The sequence below is a fragment of the Eschscholzia californica genome, unplaced genomic scaffold (genome assembly GCF_041429995.1).
Source record: "Eschscholzia californica isolate CP2 unplaced genomic scaffold, dmEscCali1.0.p SCAF_2, whole genome shotgun sequence".
NCBI lineage: Eukaryota > Viridiplantae > Streptophyta > Magnoliopsida > Ranunculales > Papaveraceae > Eschscholzia > Eschscholzia californica.
In genome coordinates, this window is record NW_028238309.1 from 24,537,227 (window position 1) to 24,555,935 (window position 18,709).

The 18,709-nt window shown below is 38.8% G+C and overlaps 1 protein-coding gene and 2 long non-coding RNA genes across 3 annotated transcripts; 2 read left to right on the forward strand and 1 right to left on the reverse strand.

The window, feature by feature from the left end:
- The first annotated feature begins 4,320 nt into the window (after nucleotides 1–4,320).
- On the forward strand, nucleotides 4,321–10,073 carry LOC147557080 (uncharacterized). Its single transcript, XM_086658101.1, has 11 exons — nucleotides 4,321–4,483; nucleotides 5,040–5,284; nucleotides 5,376–5,459; nucleotides 6,645–6,778; nucleotides 6,869–6,966; nucleotides 7,454–7,542; nucleotides 7,617–7,731; nucleotides 8,260–8,411; nucleotides 8,493–8,563; nucleotides 9,425–9,539; nucleotides 9,713–10,073. The coding sequence occupies exons 2-11, from the start codon at nucleotides 5,057–5,059 to the stop codon at nucleotides 9,869–9,871; spliced, it is 1,245 nt and encodes a 414-aa protein (XP_086514227.1). The 5' UTR covers nucleotides 4,321–4,483; nucleotides 5,040–5,056; the 3' UTR covers nucleotides 9,872–10,073.
- On the reverse strand, nucleotides 7,920–13,979 carry LOC147557081 (uncharacterized). Its single transcript, XR_015233846.1, has 4 exons — nucleotides 13,419–13,979; nucleotides 11,856–13,144; nucleotides 9,292–10,756; nucleotides 7,920–9,221 (listed from the first exon to the last, which is right to left on the reverse strand). It is a non-coding gene; the product is annotated as an uncharacterized LOC147557081 (long non-coding RNA).
- Nucleotides 11,861–14,428, forward strand: LOC147557082 (uncharacterized). Its single transcript, XR_015233847.1, has 2 exons — nucleotides 11,861–13,854; nucleotides 14,100–14,428. It is a non-coding gene; the product is annotated as an uncharacterized LOC147557082 (long non-coding RNA).
- The last annotated feature ends 4,281 nt before the right edge of the window (nucleotides 14,429–18,709 follow it).

Genomic DNA, 18,709 nt, shown 5'->3' on the forward strand with positions numbered 1-18,709 from the left:
GGAGCTAAATAAGATAAGGAAGGTTTTTTTTTTTTTAGTTCTACCTTGGTTGTCAACCAGATGCGATCCATATCCAATGTTTTGTTCCTGAAGTGGTGTTCGTTTCTATTCTTCCACCAGATCCAAAGGAAATAAGTATACTTAAACCATACCTCATTCTCCCCTTCTCCTATGTTTAAGATGTCTTTAAGATTTTGAATTGGATTTTGACCTAGTTGCTTTATATCTTGATCATTTGTGATTTGTATGAGATTTTTGAACATCAAGCATTCACCAAATAAGTGTACATGAGTCTCACTGTCATTAGATAGACATATTTTGCATCCCTGATCAATGAGAGGGATTCGTCGACCTATGTTAGATAAAGTGGCCAACCCTTTGGGGATCAGTTTCCAAATAAACAGTTGTATTTTAGGATCCATATGTTGTTTCTTCCATATCTTTTCCCATGGGAAGTCAGTGAGCTCCTCTGGTAAATCCGAGTTCATTTTAATTGCTGCGTAGTAGGACTTTGTGGTGAAATTTCCTTTTTCAGTGAGACTCCATATTAGTATGTCGCCTTGATTGTTGTGAGGCAGAAATATGTTGTTAATGGCTGTGATTGTCTCCTGATCAAATTAAGTTCCAATAATGTCTTGGTTCCATTGGATGGTGCCTTGAATAATTAGATCGGATACCTTGTTGATTGTTGATGGTATTGTTGAAATAATGTTGGGTCTATGGTTAGTCATTTCTAGTAACCAGGGGTCTTCTGTGATAGAAATATCTTTACCATTGCCTATTACCCATGTAATATGTGATTTCATGACATCTCTGATCTTGAGCATAGCCAACCAGAATGGTGAGCTTCTTTGTTTCTTGTCTACTGTCCAAAAATTTTCTTTGTTGAGGTATTTGGCCTGGAGAATTTGGACCTACATGGCATTTTGATTGTTAAGGAATCTCCACACCATCTTTGCAATGAGAGATTCATTCACTTGTTCTAGTGATCGTATGCCCAGACCTCCATGTTTCTTTGCACTAGTAATAATATCCCATCGAATGAAATGCATTTTATGATCCTCAATTTCGTGTCCCCACCAGAAACTCCTTTCCTCTCTCTCTAATTTGTTTAGAATGAATTTGGGTACCATTTGGTAACTGAAGGGGTACGTACAGTAAGGGCCTAGCACTGATTTTATGAGAACTGTCCGTCCTGCTTGCGATACTAACCTTTGTTTCCAACCTGCTAAAGATTTTTTAAATTTCTCGGTCAACCAGTTATAGGAGTCAATTCTATTACCTGACTTTAGGATAAAGGATCCTAAATATTTCGCTTGATCTGTCATTGTAGGTGCTTGAAGCTGGGAGGTGAAGAGACTTTGCATTTGTGGAGGGACCCCTTTCCCAAAGAAGATCGATGACTTTGTGAAGTTCACTGCCTGCCCCGAGAAACCAGTGTACTCCTCCATCAGTTGTATTATAGCCTTTAGATTGTCTTGATTTGCATCTCCAAATAGGATTAGGTCGTCGGCAAAGAGTAAGTGCGAGATCGGAGTGCAACTTCTGTTTAATTTATAACCTGTAAAAATACTCATGCTCTCATAGTGATGGATAAGTATGGAAAGAGATTGAGAGGTTAGAATAAATAGGTATGGGGATAACGGGCACCTTTGCCTAAGACCACTTGATGGTTTAAAAGCCCCGTGGAGCCCCCCGTTAATTTGTATGTTGAATTGGGCTGTGGTTACACAAGACTCAATGAGGTTCAATAAAGGGCCAACAAGGCCTATAGCCTTCAGGACTATGGTTTGGAAGGACCAGTTAACCCGGTCGTAGGCTTTGGCCATGTCCATTTTTAGGGAGAAACCTCCCTTCTTAGCCTTGGACCGTTGCATAGAGTGAATCAATTCCTGGGTTACCACTATGTTGTCTAATATTTGTCTCTCCGGCACGAACGCATTTTGTGTCCACATAAGGTTGTCTTCTAAGAAAGGTCTAATCCTATTAGCAATAATTTTAGTGATGAATTTGTAAATGGCGTTACATAAGGCTATTGGTCGAAAATCCGAGGCCGTACTCGGACTCGTGACCTTAGGAATTAAGGCAATAGTCGTAAAGTTAAGAGTTGGGTCGATTGAACCTGATCGGAACGCTTCCTGAACGTAACGAGTGAGCTCTCCTCCGAGAACGTCCCAATTGTGTTGGTAGAATATACATGAGAGTCCATCTGGTCCAGGGCTCTTTAAAGCCCCCATCTCGAAAACGACTGCCTTTATCTCTTCTGACGTTGGGATCCTTGAGACGTGGCCCAGATCTTCGTCTGATATGGCTTTGTATGCTTGCAGTATCTCAATCGGGGGCTGATTCACTATCTCCTCAGAGAACAAATTCTGAAAAAAATTGGTTATATCTTCTGCTATCTCTGTTATGTTGGTTGATTCTGAACCTGATTGCAGTATGAGTTTGTGAATTCTGTTTTTTTTGTCGCCTTTGGGACATTGCTGCATGGAAAGCCTTTGAATTTCTGTCGCCGTTTTGCACCCATTTTGATTTCGCTCTTTGCTCTAGTTTAGATCTTTCTATTTCCTCCAGATAAAGGATTTCTTCCTGATAGCCACTCTATGTTAAGAGTCTCGTCGGTAGGGTCAAGAGCTTAGATATGAATTAACCTTTTTTTTCAATTCTTCAATTCTGTTTTGATGAAATTAAAAGCTCTTTTGCTCCACCTTCTAGTGAGATCCTTAACCTCCAGAATTTTATCATAAAACTCACCTTAGCATGAGTCCCAGTTACGTTGGAAGTTATCTTTGTACTCTGTGTGTTTTGTCCAAAAAGCCTCGAACCTGTTGATTTTGTTAAAGATATGATTTTCTGCTTTTATCTTCAATAGTATAGGTGCGTGATCACTGTCATATCTTGGGAGATGAAATAATCCTGAGTCCGGGAATTGGATTAGCCAATCTGTGTTGCAAAGTGCTCTTTCTAGTCTCTCCCTGGTTAGGTGTTGCATGGCTTTGTTGTTAGTCCCGGTATAGGCTGGACCATTGAATCCCAAATCGATCAGACCACCATTTTGAATAAATTGCTGAAAATGTTCAAGGAAAGGAATGTTAGTTGAGCCTCCCCATTTATCCGCCTGTACATTCATAGCATTCATATCACCGATACAACAAAAAGGCCGATTAATTCCAGATATTCTAATGAGGAGTTCATCCTAAAAGGATGCCCTGTCTTGGAGTCTAGGCGGACCATAAACACAAAACAGGTCCCAAGGACAGTTGGTAGTATTACATAAAACGGTAAGGTGGATAACATTTTGAGAATAGTAATTAATCGTAACATTTAAAGATTCAGACCACAATACAATCAACCCGCCCCCACGACCCTGGGCAGGAACATGATATCTATTATGAAGATCTAAATTATTATAAAGCGGTAAAGTAGACATATTAAGTAGTTTAGTTTCTGAAAGAAATACAATACTCGGCCTAGTGGCCTTAAGGAACTGGTATAAGGCGTTCTTTGTCGTGTCGTTCCCTAATCCACGACAATTTCACGATAGTATACTCATTCCTCCATCGGCTTTGCGGTAGCCGCGACCGTTGGTGTTGTTGGATTAGTTGTTATCAGTTTCGCCGACCTCTTGAACTGACGGCGTTGTTTGTCGTCCTCCAAGACTGGAATTTCCATTAATGTTGGCCCCTTTGTGACTGTTTGATGGTTGATTGTCCTAGGATTAGTGAGCATTGTGTGATCTGTGATCGGATTGACTGGACTGAGTCGAAGTGGGGAGACTGGGGACTCCTGCTGATCCGATATTCGTGTGAGTTTCACCTGTATCAAATCATTCAAAATAATACCAAAATTGTCATTTAGTGAGAGGTTTTTGGGTGTAATTTCCCTCGAAGGTTCATCCGACTCCGGGAAAGCCCCTAAAACACCTGATCTTGGTGAATAGTCGAGACCCGAGAAAGATCCTAGTTCCCTGCTAATATTTCGGTTAGCAAACGGGATCCTGAATAGATAACTTTAAATTAACCCTTTTAGGAAAAGCTTCCAAGATATTGAATTCCACTTTGGCTCTCCCGTATAAGGACCATTTAGCTGCTTCTTCATCAGTGGTGGGTTTGAAGTTTCCCAGGCAACCTGCAAGGCGGTTAATCGTCGCTGAAGTTAGATAATAGTACGGGATACCATGAAACTGCACCCAGAAGCCGGCGGTGTCAAAGACGTGATCGATAGGAAACTTCGTTAGATTTAACTGTATTGTGCCGTTAGAGAGAGAAATGACCGAAACACCATTTACTAAAACCAGACCTAATAAAAGTGGGGGAAAATGGGGCGCTGGATACTAAAATGTGGGGCGCTTATACCACTGAACCAAAATCGCTCCTCCTCCTCCAAACTTAAACCAGACGAACTCCCACCTCCATGAACGATCTCCCTTGCTGAAACCAGACGAAAACAAATCAAGAAGCTCACGTTTTTGGGTGGGTACCAGGTATTCTCGCTCTCTCTCTCTCTCTCTATCTTCTCTCTCTCTCTCCATTCGAATACAACTAGGGTTTTGTTCGGGTTTTGGATGTAGAGGTACTCAGCATGTACCAGGTGAAGCACATCGGTTTAGAGTTATCAAAAGTACTTGGTAGGCAAAACCCACATCTAGATACTAATTTTAAAGAACAATCACAAGTAATACACAATTAGTACTAAGATTAAAGAAAAACCTGTAGAGAGTGGCATTAGAGGGATCTTTCTTGATGGCTTGAGTATAAATAGCATTAGCTTTATGATAATTAGTACTACCACCATTAAAACTTTTATTACTACCACCACCACCACCATATTCATATTCATGAATTTGCTGAATAATTCAATTGATGACAGTTTTTTTTTTGTTATCAAGGACTTCAAGTTTGGTTGTTTGATTGAATCAAGTAATTTCACTGATGTTTTTTTATCTGTAGATTACATATTTCGGAAATTTCTTTTTGTCTCCTATCAGCTCAAATTTTGTGTGATTGCTTTCTAATTATGCCATCCGTTGTCTATGAAAGATATACTTTGACACAAAATGGATGATGAAGAAATGGAGATCATATTGAAACAAAATTCCTTGCAGAAGTTTAGTTCCCTCAAAATCTCATCCCTTGAAGAAGAGGAACAAGAGGATGATATTGATGATGATGATGATGATGATGTTGAAGAAGATGATGAAGTAACCCTAGGTTTCCTTGAAAAGCCCAATAACATCAATTCCCTTCTCCCTCAATTCTTTCCTAGCAAAGCTGGAGGCACACCTGTATGATAAAAAGACTCCCTTTTCTGTTCATCGAATTTCAGGTTGATGCTGAAATTATATTTTTCTCTAACCTTTTCTTCTCCAAATGCAGGCTTGGTTGGATCCAAAAAATCTTCCATCCGGAAAATCTTGTATCTGTGACATTTGTGGGGAGCCTCTGCAATTCTTGCTTCAGGTATTATTTGCGCAGCCACTTTTGGAAACAAAATAATTTTCTAGGGTACAAAAATAGGGTGAAATATTATTGTTGTTTCCTCCCAGCCCCCACCACCTCTAGTTTTCTTCATGGTGGCAAGGGTAGCATGTTGACGGCCATTGCCAGCTATCCCTGGAAAAATCACGTCTTCTTCTTCTTCTCTTCCCACCATCACCACCACCGATCACCCACCACCACCACCACTTGATGACCAACAACACCACCTGATGACCAACAACACCACCTTCGACCGCAACCACCACAACCACCACTAGAGAGAGAAAAAAAGATGAAGATGATAGTGGTGGTGAGAAGAGGAACAAAAAGAAGAAAAGCCAATGTGAAGAGAAGTTGTGGTGGTGATGGTTTCGGGGAAAAACTAGATTTTGCACCCAATATTTTTGTAACCTAGAAATTTTTTTCTATAATGAGGCACCCATTATTTATTTGATGGGTCAGTCATTGTATAAGTGTAAGAGAAAGCCCTACCTCTTGAGCTACCTTTTGGAGTGAGAGAGGCCCTGTGGCAAGGAAGTCCCCCATGGCCACACTCGCAAGTGGTATTAGAGCCTAGGTTTGAGCGAATAGGTCCTTTGAAGAGGGGATATAGTCTTTCAGATAAAATACGTGAAGCGAAAGATTGTCGTAGTTACTCCCACATTGGTTGTGGGACGGGGTGGTGGTCACTTTATAAGTGTGAGGGGGATAGAGTTATCCCCCTCGAAACCTCACCTTTTTGAGTTATCGATTTGAATGAGAGAAGAACAAGAGCACCTGGAGGGCAATGAAGTCTAAGACACACCCACAAATGGTATCAGAGTCTAGGAAAACCAAAATCTTAGGGTTCTTAAGGGGGGAGATAGTCTTCGAGGCCTAATGTGTGAAAAATTGGTGTTAGTCTTATATAGGTTGTGGGACATGGTGGTGAATGGGGATCATTCATAAGTGTGATTGACAGGCTGTCCTCTTGAGCTAGCTTTTAGAGTGAGAGAGACCCAAGCCCACTGGGGGCAAGAAAGTCCAGGACCACACCCACAAGTTCGCTTTGTGTTTTTCCTTTTTCTTTGGTAAACAATTTCTTAGTGATTAGAGTCCTCATTGGCATAGACATGTCAAAGATTTAAATTTTTATAGCTTAACGAGAGCACTGTAATTGATAACTAGGTTTATGCTCCAATCTCTGGTAAGGAATACACATTTCACCGTACGTTGTTTGTGTTCATGTGCCCATCAATGGCTTGTCTACTCCAGGATCAACACCAACAATGGAAACGCCGACCAGAATCTCCATCTCGAAGGTATTATATGTGAAGATCAATCATTTCTTTATGCACAATTTTCCTGTTTTAAAGTTAAAACATTTCTTGACACTAAAATGATTATCTTAGTGTGAAGGTTTTCCGCTGCCAGCTGCCTCGCATAAATAATTATTACTCGGCGGAGCCCCCAAAAAATGACAAGACGAGTAAATCATCTGAAGTTAGAGGTAGCTAGTAACCTTACTTATGTTTTATAGTTTATGCTACTCGAGCCTGAAGGTTGTAACCAGTTTGGAATTTTCAAATGATATTCTGAAACTAGAACAAACTTCGAATAATTTAGTCTATACTCTCGATATTTTCAATACCCAAAAACATGTTCGTGGTTCAAAAGTACTACAACTTTTAAGAATTTTCTAACTGCTAAACACGACGCAAATCTGATATAAATTTGTAGTCAAGTTTTGGAAATTGGGCTGTGTTTAGCATTCCAACTTGTTCCCAAAGAAGTCGCAACAGAAAACTATTATTTCCCTTTTCTGGGGGTTTTTATATCCTTCCAAAATGATGAAGCATATCCAAGTGGTTTCTCTAATAAAACCAAGTTGAAGTCTAATACGAGGAAGCAAATTATTTTTCTCTGTAAAATATGCATTTGCCTAGTTTGTTTTCTGATGAATCATCTCATGACTGGTTATCGTTGTCTGTGTATAGCTGCACTTTGTTCTTGGTGTGGTACTTGGAAAGGAGACAAGATCTGCAGTAGTTGTCAAAGTGCACGCTATTGTTCTGAAAAACACCAGGTAGTGAATGTTATTACTTTTTCATCATTTTAGTCGTTCGAGGCATTATACAAACTTATCGATTTCTTGTTTAGGCTAGGCATTGGCGCTCAGGGCATAAACTTGCTTGTCAACGAATTAGCATATCTTGTCCGTCATCTGAATCTAGCTCCAGTAATGGAAGAATCACTTCAACAGAGACCATACAAGGTTGGTTCACTCAGTAAAATGAGGAAGATTTCATTTTTCTTTGAGTAACAACAAAATTAATATCACACATCAGATATGTTGCAGGCATGTTTATCAATTTAGATTGTCCTGATTGTTATCTAACATTTGTATTTGAAGATTAAAACTGTGCAAGAAGATAACTCCAGATCAGACTCAATCTTCAAGCATTTTAAAATAGGGATGAACTTCCTGCAAATAATCAAATATGTAAAAGCGGATCTTCGTGATTTACAAGGGTAAAACCTAAGACCTCAATAGCCATAACAAACAGTATATGATGTGGCTACATTGTTTGCCCATTTATCGCACAATTACAGTAAGAGAGTCTTCTGATAAATCAAGCAAGAGTAAGTTATTGATATTTTGGGAAGAAGGCAATCTGTTTAAAGTTGAGGACAACGTTTAACCAGTGAAAATATTCCATGAACTAGTGGCTTAACGTTTGTAATGCAAGGTCCATCCAATTTAGCTATTAAGGTTCTTCTTTTCTTCCGTTTTCTCGAGCAGGTGCTTCCACTACTCTATGGCCAGAGTTTGAGATCATAAATGAGGATGAATCTGAATTCGATACAGAATCAGCTGAGGAGGATTTCTCAACCTCATTAGTTGTCAAGGAGCAAGTGGATGAAACATACAAGACGTTGATGGCTGATTTCGAGGTAACAAATTGCTCGTACTTCTTCTATAGTTAAAATTCCTTTTCATCAAATGTCTGTAGCCTCATTAAATCTCGTAAGCAGGGAGATGATGATAAAAGGAGCTGGACTTCTTTTCACACACGCATTGCTAAAGCTCCTGAGCAAGTATTAAGGTAACTGTTTTGAATACCGTAAATATGCATTTGAATTTTTTTTCTCCACTTCCGCAGCATTTAGGTAGCATGAATGGCCTAATGTGAATGGATCATATAGCTCTAAATTCAACTCCCATACCAAATACTATGGAACCCATAATTGGTTTCGTAAATTTCAAAACCAACTCTCTTAGCAAACTTTCCATATGCTTTGTAATTTAAACGTTCATCGAAATGGGAAATCGTACATGTTATGTAACACGAAAGCCTATAATCGGTATAATGTATCAGTTACATTTAGCGTAAATAGCGTAGCGTGCAAATATTTTTTATTGTCTTAGTTATTAGGTCTTGTATTCTTACTAGCAATTTTTTTTTCACTTCTCAATCAACCATTGCTACATTATATATAAAATTTATTTACCTACAGTAATACTACATGGTCCTACCTCCTAACATAAGTATCTAAAATCTAAAAGTTCACATAAGAAGTACGTTCCGAACTTCATATCATACCACTGAAGTGTCTGATTATCCGATACTCGTATCTGAGTATCATCTACATAGTATACCTTAGAGCTGAAATGTCTATAGATATACCAGTTTATTGCAAACTTCGGGTGCCCCCATGTGCCGATGGCTACATCAGTATTACTCCGCTACCCTGTTGTTGAAGCTGAACACATACAACATATTCGATCACTTCATTTTTATGGATATGGAAAGAAAACACAAGAAACACTTACTTTAGAAATGTAGGAAGAGTACATGTTTTGATTTCTTATTCTGCCACAACACCAAAAATGGCTGCTGCATTCTATATACATTTTCTTGTAGAAGCATACTTTCCCCACGTGATTGATTCCCATGTTACCACAGGTATTCTCGAGATGCCAAGGCAAAACCATTATGGCCCACGTCAAGTGGCCGGCCATCTAAAGCAGATATACCCAAATGCAACTGCTGTAATGGCCCTCTGTGTTTCGAGATGCAGGTTAGGATTTCTCTTTCTTCTTAGTTTCATACAGTCTTCTAAGAGATTCGAACATTGTAATTGGTAAAATAAATAACAGATGTTTTGCACTGTAATTGTCGCCTCTATCTTTTCCATTGAAAAACAGTGAAAATATTTTTCTACTATTGCTTATAACATCTCACATTTTTCAGATTTTGCCGCAACTGCTTTATTACTTTGGTGTGAAGAACGATATAGATTCCCTTGATTGGGCAACAATAACTATCTACACGTGTGAAGAATCTTGCGAATCAAAACTCGCCTATAAAGAGGAATTTGCTTGGGTTCAACTTTCTTCTCCATCAGGCTGAATGTGCAACTTAATCGTTATCCGAAACCCACAACTTTGTATTTTCGAGTTTGAGTTTTCAATCAAAACTGAACCTAGTTTGTAGTAGAGTTCTTTTCCTAGTAAGGTCTGTTAGGAAGAATGTACAACTTAATCGTTATCCGAAACCCACAACTTTGTATTTTCAATCTATTATTTAGTTTGAGTTTTGGATATTTTCTCCACCTGTGTTATGTTTTATAAATTTGAACTTGATGAATCAAGGCCATTATTATTCCATTTCAATTATTTGTTCGGAGAAAACAAAGTGATCTCCCAAATGGTTGACTTCAAATTTAGAAGTTCCCAAGGGTATAAGCATCAGTCGCGGGTACAGATTCTTGCATATACCTAGGAGAAGGCGAGGAACAAATGATCCTCCACACAATCTCTGAGCGGTAGCGAGAGACATTTTCAATACAAACAAGAAATCTAGTGGTTGTAACAAGAATTATGACTTCTTTTCTTAATGTTAGAAATACTGCGACAGAATTATTTCTTTTGAATATAGTGGTAAGTCAGGGGATTTTTTATATAACTAGGTATTTGCAAGTTTTGTGAGTGAACTCTGGTGAAAATGAAGTACAAAGATACAAATTACCCTTCGAATGAAAGGCAATCCTGAACATATTGTAAATCTCTGAACATATTGCAAATCAGTGCGGGCTCGGTGCAAAGTTTTATTTAGGGCCCTTCTCTGATAATGTAAAATTGTGAAGTGTAAAACTGTTTTGTACTTGTAAGCAATGATCTCGTTACGAAGTTTAGCACGACTTTTCACAACAACAAAAATGTTGGATAAAAGCTGGAAAACCCGTTGGGGCTAGTCTAGAGCAAAGGAGAATCATTAGAAAACTTCTGGCTAAGACTTAGGTGCTGTTTGTTTTTTGAAAAAATTCAGATCTGAAATCTGAATTGGGATTAATTTAGATTTCAGGTGTTTGTTTTTCTTATTTACAAAATCTGAAACATTGGCTGAATGGTGTAAATGTCTGAATAAGCTGAAAAGTAACTCACATTTTTCAGACCTCAAAACAAGTCTGAATATAGAGACCCAAATCTGAAATAAGTTAAATGACACTAATAGCCCCAAAAAATATAAATATTCTCATATACCCAAACATTTTACAGCCACCACCACCACCACCACCACCACCACCACCGGAACAAGCCACCACCACCACCACCGGAACAAGCCACCACCTTAAAAAACTACCGAGACAGGAACAAGACTCTCCATCCTTCTTTTTAACTTTTCAATTTTCCATTTCACCCTTTTTCTCACTTCAACAAGTTAACCCTAGAAAAAAGCTTCATACCTCTTCTTCTCAACCAACCCAATATCCTAAACTCACTGCACTGTCTCTTTTAACCATGGAAGCTTTTGATTTACTCATATACTGGCGAGTTGGTACAGGTGCTGCTGGATGTGTTTCCACCATTGTTGATGATCATTTAAGCACCACCACCACCACCCAAACTGTTCATGAAATGGGTGTTGAAGAGGTAGATGAGGACGGATCTTTCTTTGACTTGGTATTTAGAGAGAGGGTTTCTCGCGAATCTAGAGAAAAGAGCCTGAAGATCGGTTAGAGAGAGAGGGGTTTAACTTGCCGAGGGAGAGAGCTCCATAGCCGGAGCTCCATCCGTTAGAGAGAGAGGCTGAGAGAGAGACGGTAGAGAGAGAAATGGCGATTAGGTTTAGCCGTTTAGGTTTTGATTTTCTCTTTTATTTCACTCAAATGAGAATTGAGAAATTAGGGTTTAGGCTTTAGGCTATGTTTGTTTAGATTGTGAAACAGGGGTATAAATGTCAAAATCTTAAGTCAGATTTTGTAATTCAGACTTAAAAAACAAACATCCAAATTATAGTATAACTCAGTCATTTCAGATTCAGCCAACTCAATTCAGCTAATTCAGATTCAGCCAGTTTAGATTCCGACCCAAAAAAAAAAAACAAACAGCACCTTAGAGACGAGATGGTGTAGATCCCACACCTGAATGATGACATTAGCAAAACTATGAAGAGAAGGGTTTGAAACAACCATTTGATTCATGACTAGTGAGCCAAATATTGGTCAGTTTGGACCAAGTCAAGAAGTAAACAGATTAACCAAGAACGCATGTAGACAACCGTCGTCAAAGCCACCAGGGAGGTGTATCTAACTGAAGTCTGCCAATTGAGCGCTAATATTGGAGGTCGGCATGAACCCTACGCAAGTCCAGAGGCAAGCAAATTAGTGAAGCCAATCCAGCTCTAGTAAGAACCCTGCTTTGGTTCAGTGGGGGAGGTCTGCAAAGGTCATCTCAGTACCTTAAGCCTCACTCTTCCTCGAGGAAAGATGGAGGGTGGATCTGAGTCAGAATTGCAACCTGAAACCTACCCTTGTCAGAACACAAGAGCAGGAAGATTAGTCAGAGTAAGCTTGGTCTCCTTGGTCTCCTTCGGCTCTAATATGTCTTGAGAATACATCAGTGACGTGGAAGGCTAGATAGAGTTAAAGATACATGAACCTTTATGTGTCAGAGCATCAATATAAGAAGATATGCAGTCGAAAGATATTATCTTCCAAACGACCATATAAACGTGGCTACCATCAAGATCGGGCCCTTGCCACCACATCATCTCAGCCGTGCTCTGTGGCGGTCATCCAAAACTATATAAGAATTTCAGGTTATTCCTAGAAAGAGATCGAAGGTCATCTTCCAAACTCAGACTTTTGAATTATATCTTCAAACGGTAAAAAATACCCCCACTAACTTGAGCGTCGGAGTATCTTCTTCGTTTTCCGCAGGCTCTTGCCCACCTGAATCCACTCGGAAACATAAGGATAGTTCATCATCAGATCGGAGGTCTTGATCATCAGGACGATATTTGGGAAAAGCACTTCCCGACATCATAACTTTGGCGCTAAAGGAAGGGGAGACACTTTAGGAACCCCTTAACATTCGTTGGTCACCAATAACAATGTCTTGAGCATTTCGTTCCCACAAGTTCATGTACATTTAGTAACATGAATTTCACCATGTTTTCCGGTGAAGAACTGTTACCAAATATCGCACGGTTGAAGGAAGAAAATAGGCGGGACGCAGACGCTATGCAGTCCACCTTTCTGAAATTGGAAGAAGAAATGGATTGGATGAAGAAGCAATGACAAATCGAGGAAAAAAAAGGGAACCCATTCAATCCCTTGCGAAAAACTTGCTTGCCACGCCAGCTGTTTCTTCGACCTCGTTCAGTGGCCATGAAAATAACCTGGAAACCATATTAAGGCTTCCATTAAAGGAAGAAGAAGCAACAAAAAAGAAAAGGCAAGAAGAAAAACAAAAGGAGATGGCGGGGTTACAAAAGGAACATGAAGAGGCTCTGTCAAAAGAGAGGGGTTGAGCGCTCCCCCCGTTCCCATACTAGAGATCAACCATGAAAATGATGGACCCGCACTTGGATCTCCGATGATCCAGCAGTTGGCAGACGTGAAAAAGGAAGATGGCAGAGAGAGAAATACAAAGTCTAGGTAAAGTCACCTCACCTCCCTTCACTATGGAAATCCTAAATGCTGAGAGGCCAAAAGATGAGCTTGGAAACCATCGACGAGTCAACAATGTGGTGAGCTTTCCCCACTATCCTAGGGGACGACCAAATCTTGCTATTCCACTTTACTTCAAGGAACCATAAGGTCATTCGATAGCTCGTCGTGACATTCTACACAATCTTTTACAACAGCAAAATGCCTGAGAAAAGCTGGGAAAATCTATTGGGCCTAGTCCAGAATAAAGGAGAGTTGCTGAAGAAGTTTCGGTTAAGGTCCAGAGCTAAGATGGTGCAAATCCAATGCCTGAATGATAACATTGTTGGGATAACTCTAAAAAGAGGAGTTCGAAATAATAGCTTGATCCACGAAATTGCGAAGAAAGAGCCTGCTACTTCGGCAAAGATGATTGGCAAGGTACAAGATGTCATAGTAGGTAAAGAAAGACTCCTGAAATTAAACGAGGGGCACAAACCACTATAAGAGCAAGATCTCTGTAGAAGAAGAGTGAAAAGAAGATCGACATCAAAGTGATAAAGGTTTGTTCAAAAAAACTCAGCTGGAGCACAGTAAGTGCACCCTATTGAGGAGTTCGAAATAATAGCTTGATCCACGAAATTGCGAAGAAAGAGCCTGCTACTTCGGCAAAGATGATTGGCAAGGTACAAGATGTCATAGTAGGTAAAGAAAGACTCCTGAAATTAAACGAGGGGCACAAACCACTATAAGAGCAAGATCTCTGTAGAAGAAGAGTGAAAAGAAGATCGACATCAAAGTGATAAAGGTTTGTTCAAAAAAACTCAGCTGGAGCACAGTAAGTGCACCCTATTGACTAGAAAAGAAGAAATTTTAGACTACCTCTATCGAATCCAAGCAAAAAGGATAAGTGCCCGAGAGATGCCACAATTTGGTTCCATAAGGGAAATCACCACAAAACCGAGGATTGTAGACACTTGAAGGGCGTCATTGAAACTCTTGTCAGATGAAAAACTGGACCAATTTGTCAAAAAGAGAGGCAGGACCTAAACAAAAGGAGTATTACAACCGAGCTTAATTAGGGAAAGCTGGAATTTGTAATGAGTATGTAAAGTACTTAATTTTTGGGCTATATTTGACGGTCTTTACGTGTCAATTTCAATGGAAATAACTAAGTTACATTCTCAACAAAAAAAAGTGAAGGGCGACATATAATTGTGAAGAAATTCACGTCCAAAGGTAGTATACATGTCTTAATATATGGAAAATTAATCAGCTAAAAGAAAAGTTGAAGAAGGAGCACTTTGCAATCAAATATTTTACGAGCATAATATTTTATTGGACATTAAAATAAAAAATTAAATATCTACATATCGAATGGCGTAAGTTTGTTGTCATGTCATAAAATCTATCTATAAATTTCAGACGTTTAAACATTTTGAATATGTTTTGACCTTCCTTTTAAAGAGGTTCGTATAATATTTAAAAATCAAAATAACTACCCAATTCTTATAAATTTTCAAACTATTTTTCTCTATCCTGTCGTAAGACTTTCAATTCACATTATTCTTTCTTTTTTTCATCTTCTCTCTCTTCAAACAACCCAATAAGATTTTCACCATTATTCTTCTCAAACATTAACTTAATTTGTGAGAATAGTACTACATGAGAGAATGGGTAACTAGCAACCAAGAATATAAAGTATAGGTCCTCTCCACTCATTGCCAATTGGTTTTGAGTTGGATGGCCACAAACTTAACATGGTATCAGAGCTAGGCCCACACGTGATAGGCTTAAAAGCCACACGTGCTCCACGTCACCCGTAGAGAAAAAGAACACACGTGTTAGGCTCAAAGAACCCCACACGTGAGGGGGCGTGTGAGAATAGTCCCACATGGGAGAATGGGTAACTAGCAACCAAGAATATAAAGTATAGGTCCTCTCCACTCATTGCCAATTGGTTTTGAGTTGGATGGCCACAAACTTAACATGGTATCAGAGCTAGGCCCACACGTGATAGGCTTAAAAGCCACACGTGCTCCACGTCACCCGTAGAGAAAAAGAACACACGTGTTAGGCTCAAAGAACCCCACACGTGAGGGGGCGTGTGAGAATAGTCCCACATGGGAGAATGGGTAACTAGCAACCAAGAATATAAAGTATAGGTCCTCTCCACTCATTGCCAATTGGTTTTGAGTTGGATGACTACGAACTTAACATAATTATAATTATTGTTGTATTTTTATTACTCTCTCGTAACATATTTATAGAAAAATCTGTGTCCTACCGTCACATGTTATATCGTAGTAAAAGAAATACATTGGGTTCCACTCATTGAAATGAAATTATCTCCTCATCAATTAGTCCCCTACAAACAACACGTGATCCATCAGATTGCCCAATCTACTAATAGTGTATGTGTGTTGGTTTAGTCCCCTTCAAAATTGTCGTTATTACTTTGTTATGAGTTGCTAGATAGTTAGTTATTGTCAGTTGAGAATTTGTTATTTTTGGTCTTTAACTATCGATGTAATCTTTTGAGATTGATAAGAAATCTGTTTGCAACTATGGTATCAGTGCTATTGGTTCATCATCTTCAACCTTCGTCTCTCTCTATCTAAAATTTTCTCTCTATAAAAATTTCAATCTCCAATTCTTCTTTTTTTCTCTTCTTTACTAAGAATCAATGGATAACAACAAGATTACTTCTCTTTCATTCAATCCAATGGGAAATGGAATCCCAATTAAACCTCAACCAGACAATTATCTTGCCTGTAAATTAATGTTTCTTCTAATTTTAAGAAAATACAAAGTTCTAGGGTTTATTGATGGTACAAAACCTTGTCCTGAAAAGCATATCGATGAAGCTAAAGAGATAATCAACTCTGAATATCTCGAATGGATGGATGAAGATCAAGCTCTTCTAATCTGGATAAATTTAACATTATCTGAATCAGTTGTTTGATATGTGGTTGGCACGAGTTCTTCAGCATAATTATGGAAGAACCTTGAAGAATCATTTTTCTACCTCTTCTACTGCTCATGTTCTTCAACTTGAGCGACAACTTCGTGATTGCAAGAAAGAAAAGGCTTCGATTCTTGAGTTTCTTGCTAAGATCAAGAAGATCTGTGATAGTCTTGCTGCTACTGGAAGTCCAGCTTCCTCAAAAGAGGTGATTGTTAGTATTCTCAGTGGTTTGCCTTCTGAGTTTGATGCATTTGCCACCTCTATTCGAATCAGAAATCCTCCTCGTCTATTAATGAATTGCATAATCTGCAATTGACTGAAGAAATCACAATTAGTGATAAATTGAAGAAGAACATCATCTTCTGATAGTAATGCCTTATTAGCTTCTTCAGCTAACAATAATTCTCAGTTCAAGAACAATTTTCAAGGCAGTTCTTTCAATTATTCTTTCAATTGAAATCATTCTTATAACAACTCCATGAGAGGTTCTTACTCAACCAAAGGAAGAGGTGGTCACTATAATCAAAATTCTGGCAGAGGCAATCCTCATAGATCTTTATATTCGAATTCTTTAACTTCTTCTAATAATCGACCAATTTGTCAAATCTGTAACAAGGTCGGTCATACTGCCATGGAGTGTTATCATAGAATTAACTTCTCTTATCAAGGAAGGAATCCACCATCCAACATAGCTGTTATGCTTGCTTCAGCTAATGTATTTGGGCAAAACCCATGGTATGCTGATTCAGGTGCTACAAATCATATCACACCTAATTTCTCCCAGCTAGCTTCTTCTTCTTCTTCTTCCAATTTCACTAGTAATGAGAGGATTTCAGCAGCTAATGGTCAAGGTATGATCATCACTCATCTTGGTTCTTCTTCCTATTTTAAAAACAATAAAAGATTCATCTTACAGAATGTACTTAGAGTACCTCAGGCCTCTCATAACTTGCTTTCTGTTCATAAATTTACCTCTGATAACAATTGCTCTTTGACATTTGATCCTTTTGGATATTATGTGAAGGACCTCAACTCGACCAAGACTCTTTTCCAAGGGCCAACTGAAGCTGGTTTATACCCTATTTCCCTTACTCAAAATAAGACAACAAATAAGACACCAGCTCTCTACGCTCACACTTCAGATGCATCTCTTTGGCATAGAAGACTTGGTCATCCCTCATTTCAATCACTTTAGAAGCTTAAACCTTTTTTGTTTCCAAATAATACATCTCCCAAACCTATACTTTATAATGAGTGTCAATTAGGAAGAAGCAAAAAGCTTCCATTTACTGTTTCAATGTCAAATGCATCTAAACCTTTAGAATTGCTTCATGTCGACCTTTGGGGTTTTTCTCTTGTACCTTCTGTTAGTGGGTTCAGATATTATGCAAATGTAATTGATGACTTTTCTACGTTTTGTTGGATACTCCATTACATAATAAATCAGATTTTAGAGGTCAATTTGCTACTTCCAAATCAAAGATAGAAAATGAGCTTGATCTTAAGGTTAAAACTTTAAGAACTGATGGAGGAGGTGAATTTCTTTATTCCTCTTTTAGAGAAATGCTTCAAAATACAGGAATCTCTCATCAGATGTCTTGCCCTCACACCCCTGAGCAAAATGGGGTTGCTGAGTCTAAACCCCAATCATCTTCTTGAGGTAGCTAAAACTATCTTAATTCAATCTCATCTACCTCAGTCTTATTGGTTGGAATCTCTCTATACTGCAAATTTTTTGATTAATTGACTTCCAACTAGAGCTATTGGGTTTCAAAATCCATTTGAGAAGTTTTTTCATATCTCTCTTGACTATATATTTCTCAAAGTGTTTGGTTGCTCTTGTTATACATGGCTTCAACCATATGCTTCTAACAAGTTATCTCACAAAAGTAAGGACTGTGTCTTTATTGGCTATACTCAGGATCATAAAGGTTATAAGTGTATGGACATAGCAACTAGGAAAGTCTATATTTCCAGACATGTGGTGTTTAATGAGTCCCATTTTCCTTATCCTCTTTCTACTTTACCTCCATCTAGTTCTACTACACCATTTCCCTCTTTAAGTTCCTCTCTTATCATACCTACTTCTCATTTCCCTCAAATTTGACCATTACCTGCCATTACACCACCACATCCTTCTTCGCCTGTTCCTATACCAATTCCACCCAACTCATTACCCCAACCATCACCTGTTGTCCCTCCTCTATCTCCTCATATTCTATCACCAATACCATCTATTCCCACCAATCATCATTATATGCAAACTCGAGCCAAGTTCATGTTACTTGCCACCAAACATCCCGTATCTCCTATACTGTTGTGTCAAGTTCTTCCACCTACTCCCACC